Source organism: Macadamia integrifolia, unplaced genomic scaffold (assembly GCF_013358625.1).
Source record: "Macadamia integrifolia cultivar HAES 741 unplaced genomic scaffold, SCU_Mint_v3 scaffold337, whole genome shotgun sequence".
Classification (NCBI taxonomy): Eukaryota; Viridiplantae; Streptophyta; class Magnoliopsida; order Proteales; family Proteaceae; genus Macadamia; species Macadamia integrifolia.
Window position 1 is genome coordinate 12085 of NW_024869435.1, and position 24297 is coordinate 36381.

The 24297-nt window shown below is 37.4% G+C and overlaps 2 protein-coding genes across 2 annotated transcripts; both read right to left on the bottom strand.

Annotated features, from left to right (window-relative positions):
• Positions 1 to 1200: 1200 nt before the first annotated feature.
• On the bottom strand, positions 1201 to 8218 carry LOC122068067 (phosphatidylglycerophosphate phosphatase PTPMT2-like). Its single transcript, XM_042631907.1, has 7 exons — positions 7675 to 8218; positions 7291 to 7562; positions 6191 to 6313; positions 3633 to 3726; positions 2986 to 3068; positions 2802 to 2891; positions 1201 to 1849 (listed from the first exon to the last, which is right to left on the bottom strand). Exons 2-7 carry the CDS (start codon positions 7498 to 7500, stop codon positions 1451 to 1453), a joined length of 999 nt encoding a protein of 332 aa, XP_042487841.1. The 5' UTR covers positions 7501 to 7562; positions 7675 to 8218; the 3' UTR covers positions 1201 to 1450.
• A 9292-nt stretch (positions 8219 to 17510) lies between these two features.
• LOC122068072 (serine/arginine repetitive matrix protein 1-like) lies at positions 17511 to 20236 on the bottom strand. The gene has a single exon (XM_042631920.1). The coding sequence runs from the start codon at positions 19923 to 19925 to the stop codon at positions 17709 to 17711; it is 2217 nt and encodes a 738-aa protein (XP_042487854.1). The 5' UTR covers positions 19926 to 20236; the 3' UTR covers positions 17511 to 17708.
• Positions 20237 to 24297: the final 4061 nt, after the last annotated feature.

Here is a 24297-nt window from a genome sequence, read left to right on the forward strand (position 1 = left end):
GAGCTGGCTAATAAGGACTCCAAACATAAAATATCCCCAATTAATTTTCTTAAACATTGGGTACCTCATCTAAACTTTACATTAAAAAATCTATAAAACATGTCATTGAGAGGTGGTGGAGATCTTTTCATGTGGGACCAATTTCCGTTTCTGAATAAATGAGAGCTGTTGAGACGAAAGAAAAATGATGGATCTTATTGCCAGTATGCCTTCAAACATTCATTTCATCTGAAGCAACACATATGACGCATATAGTAAACCCCTGAACCTTTCAAGAGTCTAAAACTCAGTAATGGAGATGCAATCAGGTCACAACAAATCGTTCTGGAATCAACTGATCATGTTCAACTTGTGACATCTCGGGCAGTATCAGAAATAGGCCAATCCCATAACTGAAACCTTTGTAGAGCCCATTCCCTCCAAAGTTTCCTTCAGGATAGCTGGAGCCCATGGGCAAGTTCTATTGGGTAAAGCTTCATAACTTGTTACTGTCGCGGAATCATGCTCCATAACCTGTCAAATTTGCCGCAGAATAAGCGAAATCTCATTCTCGACCAAAAACAGTACATTCCAGTCACCCAGACAGGTTATGAAGCTTCACCCGAAGTTTCCCTCAGGATAGCTGGAGCCCATGGACGAGTTCAATTGGGGGTAAAGCTTCATAAACTGTTACTGTCACAGAATCATGCTCCATAACCTGTTGAATTTGTCGCAGAATCATGCTCCATAACCTATTGAATTTGTCGCAGAATCATGCTCCATAACCTGTTAACTGTGTCGCAGAATAAGTGAAATCTCATCTTGACCAAAAGCAGTTCATTCCAAAGTCGCCCAAACCACCTGAAACAGTTTCCCATCCCCCCTCCCCCCCGCCCCCCCTCTTCAACAAATTGATTCACCAAATCAGTTGTGGTGCCAAGCTTCCTGAAATCCCACCAAACATCCACTGGAGTTTTAACTCATAAAGAACAAGACCTTCCGTGACTATCAGCCTATGATTTGCTTCATCTGCTACATCTGTACACTGCTTCTGCCATCCCCAAGTCTATAAAGCAACATTAAAATTACTCTTGGGGAGGGTCCCTGTGTTCATTTTGTTCTATATTGCATACCTATAACAACACAGTTGTTTCTGATTAGCAGAGCTAATGCTTAATATTTCCTTCCTTCGAGCAAAACTTCGTATTTTACAATTGTTACTTTGAGAAAGAGAAGAATCATTTATGAAATATGTACACGTACAACTCACTATAACTCAAACATGGGGATGGGTCGCAGAAAAGCGACTCCACAACTTTCGGCCAATCTATAGCTGACTTTGATTCCATGTCTCGGATTAACAGCAAATACGGAAATGACTTTATTATTTGCCCGTCTAATAAAACAGCAACCTCAAGAAGAAGAAAAAAAGAACTTTCATAAAATCGCTTTACACTTTCAACAGCACTTCTCAATAGACGCGGATGTCGACGCCCAGTCCTTGCAATTTATCGGCTACCATGGAGCAGCTGCTGCTCTCCCTGCTGAGCTTCTCACCCGCCAATTTCTGTCGTGCATGGCAGCGAAGCCAAAGACATGAAAGCCTTGCCAGGGCTGCCTGACCAGCAAACTGAACCCTATAGACTAGGTTCAGCTCTGCCCACACTTCATTGCCAACAATACTAGAATCACGGCTCTCATCATATCCATCAAGGTCAGCTTCTGTTATGACCACTACAGAGCCTTCATCAAAGGCTTCTAGGTCCTTGGTCAAGGCTGGGGAAGCTAATGCTTTTATCATTGGATTGAACAAGGTGAGAGGACCACCAAAGGTTTTCTCCACCCTGAGACGGTAGAACTCTTGAACAGCCTGCAACTCGTCAATCCAATTATAGCTAAGAAGAAAATAGATGCCATATATTGGAATTTATAGGCCTATCCTTTTAACACCATTTATAACCCATACAAGTTAAAAAGATGATCCTGACTTTGAAGATCCAAAAGTAACTGTCCTGGCCATAGTTAATTAAAACGGGAATGGTAAAAAAACTTTGTTTGGTCCAGTGTGTTTAAAACGGCTCAGAATTCGAATGGGACACTAAAAAAAACGGCCAAACATTTTGAAAAACGGCACATGGTGATGCTTCAACAATTCCCCTTCTGGCTCATATTGGGTTTATAGTACCAGAAACAAGAATTAACTTTCTCAAGAAAAACTACAAACAAGATAATTTTAGGTCTGAACAGAATGAAGCCACGTTTATTATGTATTATTTTAGTGGAAATGAGCCCATCTCCCACCAACACCAAATGCAGTCAGATTCTAAGGCATACCAAAGGGAAAACATTTCATTTTAGGTGGCAAACCAAGACAAGCCTAAGATTGTCACGATTGATCAGCCTGCTTGAACATGCACCAGTATGTGTATATCAAACATTCTGTAGGACATAACATGCAGCATGATACAAAAGTTAAAAGGGAAACCATTTCAATAAATGCAGCATATTAAGCAGACTGATTTCATAAACTCACATATACATGAAGCATGGTTCAAAAATAGCAACACCAGAATCATGCCATGAGAGGGTGGACCTCAGTGCACTGAGGTCCATTGCAACCTAGTGGTGGCAGGTTTGAGTCGGAAACAGCCTCTCTGCGAAGTGGGGTAAGGCTGCGTACATTATGACCCTCCATCATGCACTGGGTACACCCTTTTTTAGAATCATACCATGAGTATGATTTTGAGTTGAAGGAAACCATACACTTTTCAGTTACATGAAAAGTGAAATTTGAGGTTGAGAATTCAGTAGAATCATCATACCTGCCACTGTGAAGGTGCCAAGAGCACCCTTGGTCTAATAGATCTCACATACTTGTACGCAGCATCAGGTGTCATCCGTTTGTGCTGCACCTGCATACCCAACAGGAAAGTAAATGCAAAATATTCATGCAGTAAACCTCAAATTAACTAGACATGTATAAAGATATCTAGATATAGTACAGACCAGGTAACAAAGAACAATGGTTGTACTACGTCCACGGCCTGCTTTACAGTGAACATATGTCGTTGTCCCACAAGAAGCATTTTCTTCAAAAAAGACAAACAAAAAAAATTACATCAAAACATGCAGGCCAACTTGGTGCAAGAGAGAAATCACTAAGTGCAAATTCATTCAAAATCCAAATCAAGAGAAGGATGATTCACTTAATTCCTCCCACGCACATGCACACACGCACAGAGAGAGAGAGAGAGAGAGAGCTAACTATAACATGCATACTTGGGTTGAAATTTAGGATCACTAATGATGTTCCAATAGTGGGACCCAAAGATTGATCCCAACAGGATTTCAGTAAATTAATGGTCTTCTGTTTTAAAATACATGCCAATAAAGTGGTCTAGTGGATAATCTATCAACAATTTATTTTCACTGGTACTATCACTTATTCTGTACTAGTGAATTCCAAGGTCGCAAGCTACTGGAAAATTTTTAGGTTAATTTGGAAAAAAAAAAAGAGTGAGAGTAACACCAATCTAATGGAAATTTTTAGGTTAATTTGGAAAATTTGAGAAATATATGTATGCAGTATGAATAAAACTAAAAGGAAAGAAGGTAACGAGTGGGGAGGGAGGAAAAAGAAATAGAGGACTTACTGTGTATGAAGTCTACAGCCTTGCATATATCTCCAAATGACGGAGCAAAAAGGTAATCTCTTGTAGGAATTACCAAATGTTCAATGCCATAAGCCTGCAATAATATTTTAGAAAAATAAATGAACATAATAGTAGCTATCATTACAGAACAACAGGTACCAAAGAAATGATAAAAAAGTCATAACAAGTCATGCACAAGCAATATGTACATTACGTAGACCATAAAACTTAAATGAGTCTCATACACCCAGTAATCTGAGCATCTCAATATGCATGTCCAATAAGATTTTAAAACACGCTGAAATCATTAACAGAAGAAACTTCAGCAACAATGCTATAAGGACCCCTGGGTCAGCCATCTAGGAGGATCCCCAAATAAACTTGCACCACTTGTGATGCGGATCCGGGTTCCAAAGGCTGAAATCGGATCGCTTAAGGCCCACTTGGACACTCAATAAAATAATGGCAAATAACCAATGGCAAAAATTGTAATTTCTGGTAAATTTAGAACACTTTTAGAGTGAAATAGCTGAATGGGGACATATCTAGAATTAATCCCAAAGAAAAACTCAGTTCTGGAAATTAATTTGGTGTTTCTAATAAAAGGTGGCCGAATTGTAATTATTGGAAACCAAGCTAATAAATGGAAGACAAGTGAATGGAATAACGTGAGATGAGGGGAGGGGTATTCCTGGAAAGATGGGTAAAAACTGATACTTAAGGTAATAACCAGGTGAAGGGAAGGGCAATAAAGGAATAAAAGAAATTGGGGTAAGATACAACTCACGATAGAAGTAGTCTTCTTCCTTAGGTTCAAAACAGGGCGGGCAATGGGGAGAAACTTCAGTTCGAGAAGGCTTCTCAGCTAGGCCTGGGCTTGGCCTAAAGCTTCAAAGGAAAGGTTGCTGCATCAGGTCGTCTATGAATCCAGCGCCACAAGACCTTGACAGCCCAGATCTGAATGTGAATCAAACTTGCAACTGGGCTTGGCGGTGGTAAAACTCATCTGAATCTGGTTTGGATTTCTTCACAGCAAAACCAAGCTTTGGAGGAGACGCTCTTGGGTTTGTGTCGCCTACTGGTAGGGAACTCTCTACCAAAGTCTCAGTTCAAATCGCTTAAAGGAGAAGGAGATCGATCCTCTAAACTAGGGCTGCAACTGTCGCCCAGAACAGATAAGGGAAAAACTAGAAAATAATAGAGATGAAGAAAAAGAAATAAAGAGGAAATAGGAGAAGGGAAAAGAAAAGATTAAATGATTTCAGAGAGGGAGGAAGAGGGGTCGGCAGTCATGGATTCAAACCCAAAAATTCTTCAATTTCATTCAATTATTCCAATCTGAATTCTCCTCCATTACATGGATATATAAAGAGAATCAAAGCATAAAATTGGAAGTTAATTAAAATGGAAACTAACCTATTTGGCAACTGAAATAAAAATTCAATATCCCTACTAAACTTGACCACACACCCTACACTAATAATTAAGGAAACAAAAATTACTAAATTAATTTCAAAATTTCCCACGCCTAACTGCATCAACATGGTATCCCACTCAAAGCCTTCTTCTCAGGAACTTTTGAATCAGTGAACTCCAATCCAATGTGGAGGTCTCCTCTAGATGGATAACCCTGGGTCCCCTAGACATTTCCCAAACAGCGCCTATAATGGTTATCCACATACTTATGCATGAACCTACATATTGCAAGACAAATACCTACATATAGAAGGTTGGAACACCCATGGCTGTCTACAAACCTTAATGTTGGAAGACTCAGCACATTCATGATATGTGATGCATTGGTGTAGAATGGCTACTACATGAATCCCCAACATGCATATGAAAAAGCTGTGGGCAAATTAAATATAAACTATAGAGCTAATCAAGAACAAAAACTTTGGACAATCATGACTGATGGTATAACAAAGAAACCACAAACACAAGTAAAATAAACATTACTTAACAATAAAATATCAGGGCCTGAAGCAAGGCATCCTACCAATCATAAGTAGATTGCAATTACTTGTAGCATCCCAGGATAAGGACCCACATCACCCATATATACATCAATGATGGATAGTCATGTTGCATTCTATTAGATTTAAGCATTAAAAATCAGCATGCATCACAAACAATTGCCGAATCTTTATTTAATATGGTTACAACTTGTAAGAGGTCAAATTTAGCCAAGAGAAGGCAGGGCTCTACAACTAAGTGCCTTTTTCTTAAATAATTTTCTAGAAAAAGTCTTCTAAAAACAAAATGACTGAGAAAGTGAGTTGTATCCAGTAACTTATATAGCCATTGCCAATCCCAGGTCAAGTCCAGATGAACCTTTTATGTCATTTAAGCTATAAAATGATTTTACAAATATTAAGCACCCATAAAAGGAATGACATCATGAAACTTTTTCCCAACAAGAATACAGGTTCTTCATTTGGAGGAACATAGTACACATCATACTTAGAAGTAGGTAGAACTACTTTAATAAAAACTTGGAACAAAGAAAACTATGCATCAGACAAAAATGAGATAAAATACCAAGAAGAAATACTCACATGATACAGTGAAGTGGGTACCAATGTCTCATATGGCTCATTCAGCGTGATCACTCCACAAACACCAAGTTGTTTCAGGCGGGGAACATCAGTAGGAAATGGAACAGCACCTAGCAAAATAAACTGAAAAAAAAAATGATTTGTTAGCAACCACTAGGAGATTGATTATACCATGAAACTGATAATCTTAACACACAATGCATATATGACTGAAACTTCAACTACCCCATAAATACTGAAGAGCTTGCTACGCATAAACCTACAAAAACAGTAATATGCACTACAACAAAAATTAAGCTTGAAATCTTTAGACATGGAAATGAAAAAAGAAGGTAATAAAAGCCCGTAATAGATGCTTGAGAGGAATGGATGCCCATTAAGAAAATAGCCATATCAAATGGGAAAATCAGACTCCAACCATAGATCGAATAATAGAGTAGCAGCCAAAAATACATTAATTTCAGAGTCAAGCTTCCCACTACATTTGTTGGTAGCGAAGTTTGTTTAAATCATTCACTAGTTTCATACTTCCATGTTCACATCATTGAAAGGCCAACCTTGAATGAAGCAGAAAAATCTTCATCAAAGAAGATAGAGTTGTCAGCTGTTGATTTAATTGATTTGTGGGGCAATCTCTGGCAATAGACATGTTGTCTCTTATGCATACATAGTACCAATTCTAGCATCAGGCCATTAGCATGTTGTGCAGACCCGACCAATTACTTTTGAAGTCCTGTCTTCTATAAATCAACATAAACCATCATCTGGAATCGGATCCCTTAAGGCCTTAACTGATTTTTCCTCCATGCTTCACTCATGGTTTTGAATTATCAATACGATTAGATAATTAACTTTTTCCCACCCCCAACCCTCTTCATTTCCTTTTCTTTTGAAAAGAAATGGTTAATTTGTAATTTTTCCCTTCGTATATCAAATAGGAATTCGTAGGCCCTAAGGAGCAAATATAAATGCTAATTGCAGGCTAGGCAAAAAATACCATTAGAATAAGAAATAGCTTCGGGACAGAGAAAGAAACAAGAACATAGAGATAGGATCGAATAAACAAATAAGAGGAAAAATGGGATGCATGTATCATTTACCTCATCAACCCCATCCCACCAACGGAACTCCGACTGAATCTTGTTCCGGACAACGTTATAAAACAGAGTTGGGTAGAAAAGAAAACGAGCTCCAACACCAATCAACGCCCTTTTTGCCTCCGAAACAGCAATTTCACTATGGGGAACATCAGCAACCAACCCTTCCTCCCCACTTTCCACCTCCCCTTCCTTCAATTCCTCAATATACATGCCTCCGACCCAATCCACCGACGACGATCAAATTCCGATTATCCCAAAACCAAAAAGTATCCCTACCACATCCACAAATTGCATATAATCTTTAAAAAAAATCCCACATTCATGAACAGAAAATAATTACCTCACAATATTCAATTTCACAAATATGTAAGAAATAAAACTCACAATTCCCAGGAACCAATTTTTCTTCCCCTCGAAGAAAGCTTCTTTTCTGCGTCAAAAACGTCAGAAACCCACAACACCGAAGCCAAATCACAACGGAATCAACGAATGAAGCCTAAAACTTCGACAAGAGATCGAATTCTGATTCACTAAAGATAGATCGAAGCGGAAACCGAGCATATTCGTCGCCAGATTGCACCGGATCTATACTCAACCGAAGGAAAAAAAAAAAGTCCCCGTCAACAAGCGATCCCTTATCTGTCCCTCAACCGATCGAATCGAACCTCAATAGCTTTAAAAAGAAAAGAAAAGAGAAAAAAAAAAACCCTAGTTTTCTTGCTCCGTTAGGTTCACTCCTATCTTTCTTGCTTTCTCTTTCCCAACAAACACTGAAAATCGAAATAGCGCTTCACAACAACCACCACCACCCTCGACTACAACACCTCTGTCTGTCTCTCTCTATCTCTTATCTTTCTCTCTCTTCTCGATCTCTCAGTTCGACAAAGAAGGGAAGCGAAAATGATAAAATAAAGACAAACGGAAACGGAAAGGGCGTGAGACTGGGAATGCGAAAACTCCACCCACTGTGAAACTACTTTATTACCCTTTTTGTCACTGCGCTTACGTTGGGACCCACATTAAAATGTCGGAAATCCAATATGAAAGCGTTTCCATGTAGCTACCACATTTTTAACTGTCAAAGACGAATCTCAGTCCCCTCATTAATACCAATCCGATGGTTTCTAATTGTCATGACATCAGTAAGGATAAGAACCAACAAAAGAATGACACGTGGTAGAAAGCCTATCCTTCCATGTAACGTGGGATTTGTCAGCACACAGATTATGAAATTTGAATGGATTAGATTTGTGTGGACACGTGTCACGCGCATGTTAGAACGTGGAACGAGCACTCACTCACTGTTTTGTTCCACGGAACAAGTCAGTATAACATCATGGGTGATCCAATGCTGACATCATCAATCATCATCAGCAGCTGCTTGTGGAGCTGTCGATTTGGTATATATCACCGCCCAACCAATTTCATTGGTTAAAAATGGGCTGAACAGAAAAAGGCTGTAAGGTTCTTGCCAAGTAGGATATGGACCCCACAAAAATCCTTGAGGCATGGGAGGAATGGATGATGACTCATGAAACCAATTGATAATAAAGCCTCATAATTTTGGACAAAATTTGATTGCCGCCGCACCTGATTGCGGTCAATGAAATGTAATCTAGAATGGTGTTCTTGGAAATATTTATATTTTTTTATTTTTTAATGAATGAACATAATAAAACCTAATAGATTTTTCTGAACCTAAAAAAGGCGAATTATTATATTTCAGAAAACCCACATAAGAAAGAAGCCAAGACAACAGCCCACATGTGGTAGGAGGTGCACACTTATTAGTAGTAAGATTATCATTATCGTTACTAATTGTATTTTCGTGACACCTTTTTTTGTGGGTAAGTGAGTACCATTTTGTATCCCTTGTATTGATTCGAATATACTTCTAACATAATAAACAGTGGGATCCACATTGATATTTTCTCTTGTATTTTGGTTATATGAATCTTGTATAAATGATACCATTTTCTAAACCCTCATTGGTGTAGTATGCAAATTTGTTCTTACATTGCTAGCATGGGAAACCCTACCCATATTAATACAATATTATATTTTAGGTTCTTAATTATTAATCTAATTTTCTTTCCCTTTCCACCAAAATTATGAAAGTTTAGTGTAGATCAACTTCACATTTCTACTCTATCCGGACACCAACTTATCCTCACATCCTATTTGGATCCATTGATGGAGGGAGAGGGGGGAGGGAGAGGGGGAGTAAGTAGGAAGAGTGGAGTGGGGGTTAACCACATAAAATCCGGTGGTCCAATTATAAGTGGTGATTTAGTATATAGTTGGTAATTCATTTGTTTAAGGAGATGAAAGTTAGGTGGTAAAGTCTCTAAATTTCAAATCATCCATTGATGGCTAAGTATGTCTACCAAACATTAGGATACAAACTCCATTATCATCTGATTATAATTTTTTTATTTTTTAGTTAAAAAAAAAAAAATCTTAATCTTCTCTCTTAGACACTAAAGATTTATGTCTATGTGAAACTATTTAAAAACTAATGCATGAGGCAAACTATTTCACTTTAAAAATGTGTGGCATAGACCTCTTTGTGCAACTTAATTAGGAGCTACATGAAATTATCCAATCACACATCAGGTTTTACCATTATATGCTAAATGAATGGTCATAATGCAAATCAACGGTCTAAAAAAATGCTCACATATATTGGTTGAATTGTATAATTTTAATTAAAATACTTTAGAATTTCATGACGGTCTACTCTTAGATGAAATTGTACTAACTGTGTTTGTCATGGTTTAAATTTTTTATTGAGTGATCACTATCCAAATCCAACATTTAAAAACGTTAAAACATTGTAAGTGGATCCTATTGATGGTGTAGTATTAAATCATATTGCATCATATTGTTTGTCATGATAAATGCAACATCAACAACCGCAATCCAAATCAAATGTAAAAACGCGATATTTAATCATATTTTTCAAATAAAAATATTTTGGATAGATAAAAGAACTTAGTATTTGGTCTTTTCATGGTCATATATTATATGTTAACTCCTTAGCACCATTTGTTGTGTTTGGGTAAGCCAGAGATGGTTTTTAAGATGTTGGATACCTCTAATGCAATGGACAATTGTTATAATTAGCAATCAATATTATTCTTCTTCTTACTAATTCAATTTGAGTAGTTAACGATCCACTCGTGGATTATATAGATGGTTAGGGAGAATTGAGGATTGTATAGATAAGCGCATGGTCTCAGATTTGACTCTTCAAAGATTAGTTGAGGTACACGTAAGTTGACACGGGCACTTTGATTAAAAAAAAATAATAAATAAAGTAGTTAACAGTATCCTTCATCATCCTTTATTGACACAATGTGCCCCTTTTTGTGAGGTGGTTGTCCAAGTATGCACCTTTTTTTATATACCTTTCTTATTCTATCTTTAATGAGAACCAACTTGTAACCATGCACCAGTCATATCTCATTTAACTCATTTAAAGTATTTTGTTGCAACTGTCACTAAGATTTGTCTTTTGAATTGCCTTTTATTGGCCAATTTTGGATAAATGCAAGAGTGAATGTTGTCCTTCAGAGTTAGTGAAGAGAATCTAACCACTATCACTGTAGTACCATAGTGACCTTGCTCAGTGTATGAACATTCAAAGTGCTCTTGACAATGTTCCCAAAGTCTCATCCATGTGTTGGAACCCATGAGTGACTCTCTTTACTGTGGGTGAAAGAAAACTTAGTCCATTGCAATAGAATTTTGAATTCTCACTTCATTGTAGGTAAAGAGAATTTTGAAGTTTATTTGTTTCCAACTAATGTTATCATCCATGTTTCAAATTTCAAAGTTTAATTCCATCAAACACTCTCTTATGTGTTGGCATGCATCCAATGTATATCAATGCATATAGAGGTATCCAAACCACTATTGTGCACTATCCCATACTCATTTTCAAACATTTTAACACCTGGTAAAACTTTGTTTGGACTCAAATTTTACATGTTAACAAAGGACAATGGGATCTACAATATTTGGGCATCCCATAGTGGGATTCTCTTCATCTATCAACAGAATTTGTATTTCAATAGAATCTCTCTCTCTTCTCTAAAATAATAATAATAATAATAATAATAATTTGAAACAAAAACCAAGCCAAAAAATGAGACTCTCAAGATGAAGACGACTCTTTAGAATGGCTTAATGGAAAATCATTTTCAAATTATTTTTTTGACACAGTTTTCCCGTAATTTTTTTCTAGTAAAAAGAAAATTGTTATTATCAAAATTTTCCCCCGTTTCGCATGAGAATGTGGCCCTTTGAGGGCCATAGAAAACCCACAAGGGGCAAGAGAGAGAGTGAAGCTAAGACAACAGCCCACGCGGGGCAGGAGGAGCCACACTTATTAGTACCAAGATTGTCATTATCGTTACTAATTGTATTTTCGTGACACTATTTTTTGTGGGTAAACAAGAACCACTTATGTTTTAATTAAATAATATAAATTAATAGGCGAAAAGGAAGCATGTGTATCCCTTGTGCAAATTTGAATATAAACTCCTCACACAATAAATAGTAGGATCCACATTGACACATTCTCTTGTATTTTCGCTATGTGAATCTTTTATAGATGATACCATTCTCTAACCCCTCATTGGTGTAGCATGCAAATTCATTCTTACATTGCTAGCATGGGAAACCTCCCCATATTAATACAATAATATATTTTAAGTAATCTAATTTTTTTTTTTTTCTTTTTCTCCCAAAATTATGAAAGTTAAGTGTAGGTCAACATTAGATTTCTATTCAGACACCAACTTATCCTCACATCCCATTTGGGCCCATTGATAGAGGGAGACGTGGAAAGGGTGGGGAGTGAGAAGAAATAGTGGAGTGGGGGTTAACTACATAAAATCCGTCAATCCAATAATAATAGGTGGTGATATGGTATATAGTTGGTACCTCATCTGTTTAAAGGGTTGAAAGTTGGATGGTATAGTCCCTAAATTTCAAATCATCCATTGATGGTTAATTATGTCTACCAAACAATAAGATACAAACTCCATTATCCGATAATAGTTTTTTTTTTTTTTTAAACAAAAAATATATTAATCTTCTCTCCTAGACGCCAAAGATTGTTGTTTATATGAAACTATATAAAAACTAATGCATGAGGCAAACTATTTCACTTTAAAAATGTGTGGTATAAACCTCTTTGTGCAACTTAATTAGAAGCCACATGAAATGATCCAATCACACACCAGTTTTTACTATTTTGTTTTCCATTATATGCTAAATGAATGGTCGTAATGCAAATCAAAAGTCTAAAAAAATAAATAATGATTGAATTGCATAATTCTAATTAGAATACTTTTCTTAGATTAGGTTGTGCTAATTGTGTTTGTCATGGTTGAAATTTTTTATTATATAATCACTATCCAAATCCAACATTTAAATATTTTAAAACATTATAAATGAATCCTATTGATTGTGTAGTTTTAAATCATCTTGCACCATATTGGTTGTCATGATAAATGCAACATCAACAACCAGAAATTCAAATCAAATGCAAAAACGCGATGTCGAATCATATTTTTTAAATAAAAATATTTTGGGTAGCTTAAAGAACTTTAAGTATTTAGTCTTTTCATCATCATATGTTATCTCCTTATCATCATTTGTGTTGGGTATCCCAAATATAGTTTTTAAGACGTTGGATACCTCTCATCCAATTGACCCTTTTTATAATCATCAATCAATGTCATTCTTCTCACTAATTCAATTTGAGTAGTTAACGGTATCCTTCACCATCCCTTATTGACACAATGTACCCCTTTTTCTGAAGTAGTTGTCCGAGTATGCACCTTTTTTATATGCCTTTCTTCTTCTATAACCAACTTGCAACCATGCACCAATCATGTCCTATTTAATTCATTTTAAGTATTTAGTTGCAATTCTCGCCAAGATTTGTCTTTTGAATTGCTTTTGTTGGCCAATTTTGGATAATTGAAATGGTGAAAGTTGTTTTTTAGAGTAGGTGAAGAGAATCCAACCACTACCATTGGAGTACCATAGTAACCTCACCCTATATATGAACATCTGAAATGCCCTTGATAGTGTTCCCAAAGTCTCACCCAAGTGTTGGAACCCATGGTTGACTTTCTGCACCGTGGGTAAAAGAAAACGTTGTCCATTGCAATAGAATTTGAATTCTCACTTCATTGTAGGTAAAAGAATTTTGAAGTATCTTTGTTTCCAAGGGGGCAACCGAGTTAGCAAGGGACTTCGCCTCATGAAGCGTGTAGTTCTGAGTTCAAATCCTCTTACCTCCCTGGAGCCACTCACACGGGGGTGTTTAATGCTCTTCACTGCTTTCAGTGAAAATTGAATGGTTCTTATTCAACCCCAGTATGACCTGGTCCATGCGGTTGTGGCATCAATATGGACCCGCAAGAATAGTCAGGCCAAAGGCCTGGATACCCATCGATAGAAAATATTCTAACAGTTGGATATATAGTACTTGCTTCTATTCAAACATATATTTATCACTTGTACTCATGCTTATGAAGTATGGAAATTATCAAGACTTGCTTCTATTCCAACTTCCAATGAATTAATTCAACAATGGTTTTTCAACTTATTCACTTTGAATAATCAGGTCAATACTAGAGCGTGGATTTGCTTTTACTTTGCTACTATCATCTGGCATCTATAGACATCTTTTAATGCCGCATTGTACAAAAATGATATTTCCTTGTCTTCTTCTATCATATTCAAAAGTAAGAAAATGACTGTTGAATATTTCAAATCTATGAATTTGATCTCTAGACAGTGTCATACCATTCATGTTTCTTGGTCTCCTCCGATGAATCCCTTCCTTAAGATTAACTTTGATGGATCTTCTTTGGGAAACCCAAGTCCAACAGGTATCAGTAGAGTATGTCGCAACAATTTTGGTAGATTTATTTTTGGCTTTGCATTTTATGTTGGAAAAACATTCGCTTATGTGGCTGAAGCACTTGCAGCTCGTTTGGCGTTAAAGATGGCCAAAGATAATAACTTCACTCATGTCATTCTTGAAGGAGATTCCCAGCTTCTTGTTGATTTTATTGCTGGTCGTTTATTTACTATTCCTTCAAGGATTGCTACTATTATTGAAGGCTGCAAAAGATTTTGCTCCTCTTTTGTCTTAGTTAAGGTTGTCCATATTTATTGTCAAGGCAATTCACTTGCCGATGCTTTAGCCTCCTTTGCTTCTCACCATCATTGTATATCTGCTTGGGAGGATAACCATCCATCTTTTGTAGTTAATTCATTATTTTCTAACTATTGTACTACTTCTTTTCCCCGTATTATGGTGTCTTAATATATTCGGCTTATTAAAAAAATATATATATATAGTACATGATATGAATCAATCGTGTTTAAATTTTTAAAATCTAATTTAATCAAATATCCTTTCATGTATTGACATGCATCCCATGAATATATCAATGCATAACAGAGGTATATTGACCAATATTATGCACAATGTGATCGTCTTGAATTTCAAATTTCTTAACTCTTGGCAAAACTTTGTTTCGAATCAAATTTTACGTGTCAACAGTGGACAATGGGATCTACCCCTCAACAATATTTGGGCATTACAGTAACGGGATTCTTTTCATCTTTTGGGAAAATTTGGGCATTCCAATAGAATTTTGAAAGATCTCTCTCTCTCTCTCTCTCTCTCTCTCCCTATATATATATATATATATATCAAAAGTCAAAACATTCCAATACCTTTAAAAACAATTAAGGGTTTGTATGGCAAAATTCAAAAGAAATTTTGAGTTTTTTAGAATAAACTTGGAACATTACAAGTATGTAGCATCCCGATCTATTATTGTGTGAGGAAAACAAAAAAACACATTTGTTGTGTTGGCCAGAGAAACAAATTTGATGTTATATAAAATAAATAAATAAATTTGTAACAAAAACTAACTCAAAAAATCTGACTTTCAAGAATGACATAATAGTAAATCATTTTTTAAATTATTAATTAATTTTTTTTACCTTTAACTTGAAAAACTTTTAGGATTAAGAAGACAGAGAGTAATCAAAAGAAATTACAAGTTCTCTTTTCACCACTTTGGTTACAACAAGATGCACTTTTACAAAATTTCAGACTTGACACTTTATATGTGGCTGTTCAAAAGGGTTGATCATGGATATATCTACCACCACCTCATCCTCTCTTCATGGTGAATGTTTCAGCTTAAAGATCCACCCTTGAGCTAAGGAAAAACTTTCTTTTCATTCAGAAATCCAAGAGGGTCCCCTTCCTCGAACTGTGACGAACATAGATTTGACCAACATTTTGGGATTAGGAAAGCAAGACAATGGCCACTTTTCCAGGTATTGACAGGTTTCAGATTCAAGTCTCTGTGAAAATACCATCCCAATGCATGCATGTCATTTTGAAGGCTAGAATCCCAGCCGTGCCTGAGCTCACTGCACGGTTGGTATATGCTCTGGCATGATACTTTGCGTGCCTTTTGAAACATGAGGGAGGCAAACCCCGTTTTCTCTGGGAGCAATGTTTGTGCCATGCCATGAGCCCCCACCCCACCCCCCCAAAGCCATAAGACACACAACCCACAAGCAAATCTAGTAGCTGAGCATGTCCATCTATGAAGTTCAAAGAGGGGATTAGTCTAAATCCACATGCAGTCTAATCTATGCACGCAAACGAGGCTCCCTAAAGTTTTTAAATTTCAAAAAATGATGTTCAGAAACAGAGGAAGCAAACCCACATGAGGAAGCAAACGAGGTTCCATTAGTTTGTTCTCTCTGATTTGCGCTTTTGTTGTTACCTACTTTTTCTTTTCTTTGATAACTATGCTTTTTTCCTTTGTCCCACCGAAAGAGCAAAGTCCTGGACAACCGAGGCAAGTTTCTTTGTTTTCTTTTCTTTTATTCCTATTTCACACAGCCCAAAACGATTCAGAGTCCAAATCTGGACCCCACCACACTTAATTTTGACAAATCTCCCCTACCCTTTTCAACATTTACATCAATTGCTCTGCCCCAATTATGGAGTAAATCTATGCTTTCTTTTCCTCCATGGAGATTCACCAATTTTCACATCAGTTATGTAGATCTCAACAGACTGTATACATTGCAGAATTAATAATGCAATCAGCCAAAGGTGTGATTAGAGTTGGGTTTGGTTGGATTCGTTTTCTGTAACATGGGTCTTGCTTGGCTCCCTTTACTAAGATGACTTGTTCTTCTCCTCATACGTATAAGAGACTGCCCAACTTGCATACATTATTCCTCTGACCCAGTTTAGAACTTTCAAGGGCAGGAAAAATGAAATCTTCATTATTTCCTGAGATTGTTATTCCTCGAGAACATTAACGACTTACAAGTCTTGACATGAACAAAGAACCAAGCACTCCATGGTCATGGTTGAGAGACACTGAATGAAGATGACCACCTAGCCATAAAAGGGAAATTGTAGCTTAACTGGGTCTGTCAGTGTTGATGACTCTTGCTATTGCTTACCTGTTTGCTTTCTGGTTATAATAGGGGTAAGAATCCCTCCAGTCATCCTGGATAGGTATACATTCAAGGGGATCAGAGTATCAAAACTTTTGCATAAGATTCCAAGGTTAATAAATGAGTTGTCCCAGCTATAATTCATCACAGTAAGATTAATAATGCATCACATACATGAGATTAGAAGAAATTGAATTAAACCCAACTTTTCCTACAAAAGAACTTGTAATACCAACCCCATTTGTCATTCCTTGAAAATAAGGCCAATTGTATATGACATTTAACATTTGCCCAGTGAATTCTCGAAGGATACATGACATTATCCCAACTGTATACGTCCATAACCTAATAATGAGTCATTTGTACAGCCAGCCGATAGAAGTTAAATGGATTGCCCTAAACATCAATTTTATGAAACAGTGACAGCTTCACATCAATTTTATGATACCATGACAGCTCCAATCCTCCATCATTCTAATGATAATTATGATGTTTTTGAACAGATAATTCTTACCAAAGATGCCCACTACACAGACACAGTCACACCCACAACATCTTCAGGCATCATAGTTGAACATGATGATTTTCGAAGTGGGAGACTGAATAAACCACCACACAATTTGAAAAAAAGATGTGGTTTAGTCAAAGACAAAGATTGGAAGGCATTGAGACAGACATCAACAAGACAATGAAGAAAAAATAGCAACTCTTCTCCAATGATATTGCTGGTTACACAGACTGTTAAGCCTGAAAACTCTCATTTATCAATATACCAGATTGTAAATCCAAAAAGACCTTGATACCCAAGTGAGAGATGAAAACATACACAGGAAACGAAGAGAGAAATACCAACTACAAATTTCTTTGAAGCAGAAGAGGCATTGGGTTTACCGCGAAGAAGTTTTACCACTGACCTTCCCACTTGCTCTCTTGATTGATGCAATCCTCTGAAGCCTGATCTGCTCTTTAAACTTCGCTATGAACTCAGCAGCTTTCTTATCAACCTCAGTATCAACCACTGCATCAGTGACAGTGTCAGAGGCAGCTTCTTCTTTGTCCGAGTTTCCTTGAGTTTCATCAGCATCAGCATCAGCCTCAGCCTCGCTATCCGAGTCTTCATCCTTTTCTATAATAACCTTGTCTGAGAATTCTTTCTTCTCTTCCATTGGATACTTGGAAAGTGGTGACTCGGGCATTTGGCGGGGACTCTCTTGACCTGATTTCTCATTATTGATGGGCAGTTGCTCGAACCCTCCTGCTCGTCTTCCTGTTGTCTCCATGAACATTGCTTCAATTTCCTTAGATTTTTTTCCTGGTTTCCCATTATTGATAGGCAGTTGCTCGAACCCTCCTGCTCTTCTTCCTGTTGTCTCCATGAACATTGCCTCAACTTCCTTAGATTTTTTTCCTGGTTTCTCGTTATTGATAGGCAGTTGCTTGAACCCTCCCGCTCTTCTTCCTGTTGTCTCCATGAACATTGCCTCAACTTCCTTAGATTTTTTTCCTGGTTTCTCATTATTGATAGGCAGTTGTGTGAACCCTCCCGCTCTTCTTCCTGTTGTCTCCATGAACATTGCTTCAACTTCGTTAGATCTTTTTCCTGTTTTCTCCAGCATCTGCTCTCCATTGCATTCTCTGGTTTTCCTGCCCTCTGCAATGGGTTCACTCGTTCTAAATGTCCTAACAGATTTGGCCATGGATATACCTTCAGTACGGGCTGCTGATTTCACTTCTGACCTTAAGGTGTCCACGCCAGGATCACTTCTTCTCCTGACACCCTCTCTACTGCTCCTTAAATCCTTCAATTCATCTTTGAAACTTTTGTCCATTCCCATATTCTGAGAGGAATACCCGTTACTAACTGGACTAGGATTTGATGTGATCAGTGGGGATTTGTGACTCACTGGGGGTGGTAGTGGAGTAGGAGGGGTAGAAGATGTGTAATAACTCTTCTTCCTCACTGAATCTTCCATGTTCTTGGCTCGCAATTCTGGTGAAAGAGAAGGGGAAGGAGAGAGTTTCTCTGGTGAGGGTGATGTCGAATTAGGCTGAGATGACCATGACATGGGCAACCGGAAAGACCGAGAATGGAGCCTGTCCCTTTCAATTTCAGCTTCATCAGCTGAGGGAGGAAGAGAATGAGGAGAGACAACTTCAAGTTCCTCTTTCATTTCCATCCTTCCAGACCTCGATCTCCAAGGAATTGGAGAAGGAAGCACAACATTTTCCTGCAATCTCTCCTCCAAATCTAGAGGATCCACATCCCCAATCTCCCCATTCCTACTTCTGACAGATCCATTAGAAGAACTTCTAGAACCAGAACTAAGAGAACCGGAGAACACGCGGGATTCTTTAGTGAATTCAAGATCCTCCGAGTTTGAAACCCTTGATTTCAAGCACCGAACAGGAAAAAGCGGAGGATCCACAGCCCCCGTCTCCCCATTCCTAGTTTTGACAGATCCGTTAGAAGAACTTCTTGAACCAGAACTGGACCTAGTAAGAGAACCAGAGAACACACGGGGTTCTTTAGAGGATTCAAGATCCTCTGAGTCTGAAATCCTTGATTTCAAGCTCCGAACAGGCAAATGCAGAGGTTTGTTACTGATCTTGGTAACGATGTGACTCTGTTCATCAGGAACTGAACTTTCTTGTTCAACTACAAGCATGGGTTCCCCTCTAAAATAACGGGAATTCCAAGTTTGAACCTTGCTGTTGTCATCAAACCCAGATGGGCTATCTACATCATCATCGAAAACCGATGAAACCTGAAAAATTCTAGAGACATAGTTCTGTGCACTATCGATTTTTGGTTGGTTTTCCTTCTCCATTTCGACATTTCTTCGGCTGAATAGACCATAAGATACAGCAATTCCAACGAATAGAAGATGAAAAAGCTCCCAGTTTCTGGTTAGTACAGAATGGGTCACGAACTCGGGAGGTTGAGAAGGGAAAAGTGGAAGAATAACGAGCAAACTGGTAACAAAAACAGCTTTACACAGGAAATGCCAGTAGAACTTACATGGGTTTGGTTGGGTTTGTGGAGTTGGAGAGCCCATGTCTGAAACTAGCCGTTGGGATTTGCCATAATAGTATGCATCCTCCATTGAAGAACAGATAGAAGATCTGGTTTTCTCAGTGCCGAATGAGTGAGAAGAAGAAGAAGAAGAAGACAAAGAAGACTTATGGTCTAAGGAAAATGGAAAAGCATTGAAAGAAAAAAGGAAAGTTGGAGAAGAGCTGAGAGATCATATTTCAAGCTTTGGTTCTGTTCCTTTTTACCGCTTGGAACTGAATGACACAAATGTCCTCTCTTTAAGACAGGATCACTGTTCACACTTCACAGGTGGAAGAAAATGAAAACACAAGAATCCCATTTCTCTTTCTTCTCATTCTTTCTGAAAATCATATACCTTGTAATGGCTACTCTACTCTTCTCCAAATCTTACAGGGACAGGAGCATTTATTTATAAAATACTAGAGGAATATAATGGTGATATTCTAGATCTCCAACTACTTGTGAAATATTTGGGGGAAAAAACTAGAATTCCTTGAAGTATGACAAAAATGACCCTACCCCCTCAGGAATGTTATAAGGATTTAGTAGTGTATATTATTTGGCAAGCTTTTCTTTTTGTTTTTTGGGTACATGACCCACCATGGGTCAAGACTAGGGACCCTCTGAGGGACTTGGGGGTTATTTGTTTGAAAATAATGGGGGCCCAAAGGGCCACACACTTATTATACCTAATAGCTTTTCTATTTCCCATTGGTTTATTGGAATCTGGTTCAAGTTCATAGTTTAGGGTTGGACAGATTTAACCCAGTGTTAGAGGGGTCATCAAAGAACTGTTTCTCATTGCACTAACTTTAGGAGTTTTGTAGTGAACTGAGCCTCTTCCATAAGGCTGTGTTGTTTTTATAACTAACTACAATTTTTAAGGATTCCTGTCTTCACCAGTTCACCTTGTGCCAGGAGAATAATGTCTTCACATATATATTTTTTTTAATTGTTCTCTCTCTCTCTCTTACCTTAACCTTGTGGGTCACATATGAATTATACTATTCTCTATGCCGTCATTGGCGTGGCATGAGAGATTCTCTCCACATTGGCATTGTGGAAATCCTTTCCCTTTTGTCTGTCATTAAGCCATAAAACTGTAATGTATGCAGAAGAACAGGGATAAACTGGGGATACATGTGGAAAAAACAGGGGCAGTGCAGCCAAGTTGTGTGAGATGTGGTCAGGAAACTCTTTCTTTTTGGGGCAATAGTTCTCAAAATGAAGGATGTGCTTAGAGAAAACGCCTCTCCTCCCTATCTCCATTTTCCAGATACACTTTTGAAATGGATTTTTGGGAAGAAAGCATGTTAGATGCTCTTGAGAATTACGCAGTGAAAAAAATATATAGATATCCCTAATGCCCTATTACTAGTTATTCAGGATCAACTTTGGTTCTATCCCCTCTAATGTTCTTATGCCCTTTGCTTGGAGAAGTGAAGCATATATCAATCACCTCAAAAAATATTCAAAGAAAGGAAGACAAGCCACCAAGAAAGAGGGAGCTAGAGTGCAAGATGGTTTTTTTAAAGATTTGAAGACAACCATATACAATTAGTTGTACACTTGTCCTTTTGCAGCTCCAAAGAGTTACATACCCATCTTTCCAGTCCTCATAGGATGGAAAAATTTAGGAGAGAGAGAGTGAGAGAGAGTAATGGTGAACCCTAAGGGGTAGTCGAGTTGGCAAGAAATTTTAACCCAAGAAGCATGTGGTCCTGAATTCGATTCCTCTTATCTCGTTGGGGCCCACTCACACGAGAATGTTTAGTGCTCTTCATTGCTTTTAGTAAAAGCAGAATGATTCTCATTCAACCCCGTATGACTCAGTCCATATGATTGTGGGTCAATATGGTCTGCGGAACTACTCACTCAGATACTCTTTGTTTAAAAAAAAAAAAAAGTGAATCATGGTGACATGAGGGTGACAAGGTATCCTCCTTGAGAAGAATTTTTTGGGACCAAAAGTTGGTTAGGGATTAGGGAAGACTTGGGAACAAGGGGAGCTGATTCCTTGAGGCTCTTTTGTTTCACTTTGTGCTAATATTATACTCTAACAGATAGAGAAGCACATGACATATCCACTTGGTACAAATCATCAACCACTTCCTTAATTTTCTATCCACACTCACCTGCTCTTCCATGTCTTCCTACAAGTTTGGATAAGCTAAGGCTATGGTTTCCTTATCTATCTGACCAATACCCAACTCAGTCCAACACATAAATTCATTTTGGGTTGATCCCATTTGCCATTTACACGTCTGCAATTAGCTTAAATGGTGTATAAAGCTAAGCAATCCACAAGACCTAAAAAAATGGATTCTCTCTAAAAGTCAGAGAATGCTTTGTCATTTTGTCATTGAACATGTGCTGTGTGTGAACTTTTTTTCTGTAGGTTCATATTTGATTGGATGATGATGAATCAGAAGAATTGGAAAGCTCAAGAGGATAAGCTTACAATTCTGTTGGTACCAAAGCTTTGCAATATATTTGATACACTTCTTGAATTGAGCTTTTGGACTTTTTGGATGAAGAACCTTTCATCTCTGTTTTTGGAGAGGAAAGTTGGGATTTGGCTGATCACTTAACCAAAGCAGAATTTGTTTACATTCCTGCTGACCCGATAGGAAATCATCGTCTATTGAAACTTATCACAAATCCATAGTTTTACTTGTTGAGATTATGTTTTCCTTTATCTAATAATTTGTACCATTTACATGTCTTTCTCAGGGGTAACTGTTAAGGGTTAGATACACCCTGGGGATCGTTCCCTTAGTCCAAAATCGTAATGTGTTAATAGACATCTCCAACTCGAGTTTCTTCGCAATTGATTTATGACACATGTAGGATATAATTGCGTATAATCAGGATTTACCCTTCAACCTGTAAAAGCAGGTAGATTCGAGGGGTTCTTCACGTAGCTAAAAATAAATAAAAAATGTCAAGGGTTAGGTGCCAAGTGCCAACTATCCTTCCTTTGACTTTTTCTTTAAAACCCTCAGCTAATAAGGGAGGATAATAGGACTCTAGAGAGTTTAGTTGTAGCTAACAAGTCCTTGGATGGTTCACTAGTCATGCTTCTGTGATGGTATTGAAATAAAATCCAAATTTTAGATACACCAACCTAAACCATTTTGCACTCACTGGCTTGATTAATTAAATCAACCTATATGGTAGGTTGGTTGAGCACCTAATATTTAAGCGGGTTAAAATTGGTCTTTTCCTTTACCTGATTTTGTGGAAACTTTTCAACCCATCAAATCGTATGAACCAATTGACCTGGATTGTTTCTGTGGATGCCCTGTGAATTTGGGCTGCAGCCTTTATGGACTCTGGGACTGGTGAACCTATGTTCAGTCAAAGTTTTAGGTATTCATATCGGTCTCAATTAGGGGTGTCAAGCGAGTGGACCTAGTCGGGCCGGCCAATATTTAGGGTTGTATCCTAAATGTCTCATTTAGTTAAACGAGCTTAGCTAACATGAACATGGTACAATTGATAATTAGGTCAGTTGATAATCGGTCTGATTGATCTCAGGCTCTAATTTGATTACCATAAATGAGCCTTAACCAAGCTATAGAACCCATTTAACTTTAAACAGGCTTTAAACAAGTCATTTTATAATTTGTTTCTTAAATGTGCTTAAAGAGGAATATTAATAAAATGAGGTAAAGAAGGCATAGCAAAGAAAGATCCCATAGTTAAAATTGGTTAAGCCAATTAAAGATAGGCAAAACAGCTAAGGTACTCGGTCTTTAACCCTCGAACTCAAATTAATTAAACTATGCTTACACAACCCAAGTCTAACAAGTTCAAATCAATTAACTATGCCTGAAAAAGATGAATATTCAGATAACAATAAGTATGTAAAAGAGTATTAAAGGGGTCAGTCTAGGTCGGGCTTAAAGGAGTCGGTTCAAGCAATTCTGAGAGGAGGACATCATCCTCACCTTCTTTCGACTTATGATCAGAAGTCTATTTATGGTTCCAAATTCAACGATGACAACTAAACATGAGGGTTACCCTTGTTGCAGGACTTAACCCTACGCCTTACAGCATGAGCTGAGCTGATCAAAATCTCTCTGATGATGAAAGATATCAATTGCTACTCATTAAAAAAAGAAACAATTTATAATATAAAAAATATATTAAAACAAAAATCCAAAGTATATATATATATATATATATTTTTTTTTTTAATTTAACTGGGATACATAAGCTTCTTCATGAATTACATATGGTAAAAAAAAAAAAAAAAAAGAATTACATTTCAAACATCAAAACCAAAAGCCACACCCAACATTACTTGGAGAACCATACAATTCTAAAATATGTTCTACCTTAAACACCACAAAATATTGTTTTTCTATTTCAATTCTTTACAACATAATCATTCCAAACTGAAACAGGAACATAAT

What these genes read in the sequence shown, in the direction of transcription:
- LOC122068072 (XM_042631920.1), bottom strand. Translation starts at nt 19,925, where the DNA reads ATGGAGGATGCATACTATTATGGCAAATCCCAACGGCTAGTTTCAGAC.
- LOC122068067 (XM_042631907.1), bottom strand. Translation starts at nt 7,500, where the DNA reads ATGTATATTGAGGAATTGAAGGAAGGGGAGGTGGAAAGTGGGGAGGAA. An exon ending in TACCCACTTCACTGTATCAT is followed by an intron (nt 3,727 to 6,190) that starts GTGAGTATTTCT and finishes ATATTATTGCAG; the next exon opens with GCTTATGGCATTGAACATTT. An exon ending in TGGCACCTTCACAGTGGCAG is followed by an intron (nt 1,850 to 2,801) that starts GTATGATGATTC and finishes GACGAGTTGCAG; the next exon opens with GCTGTTCAAGAGTTCTACCG.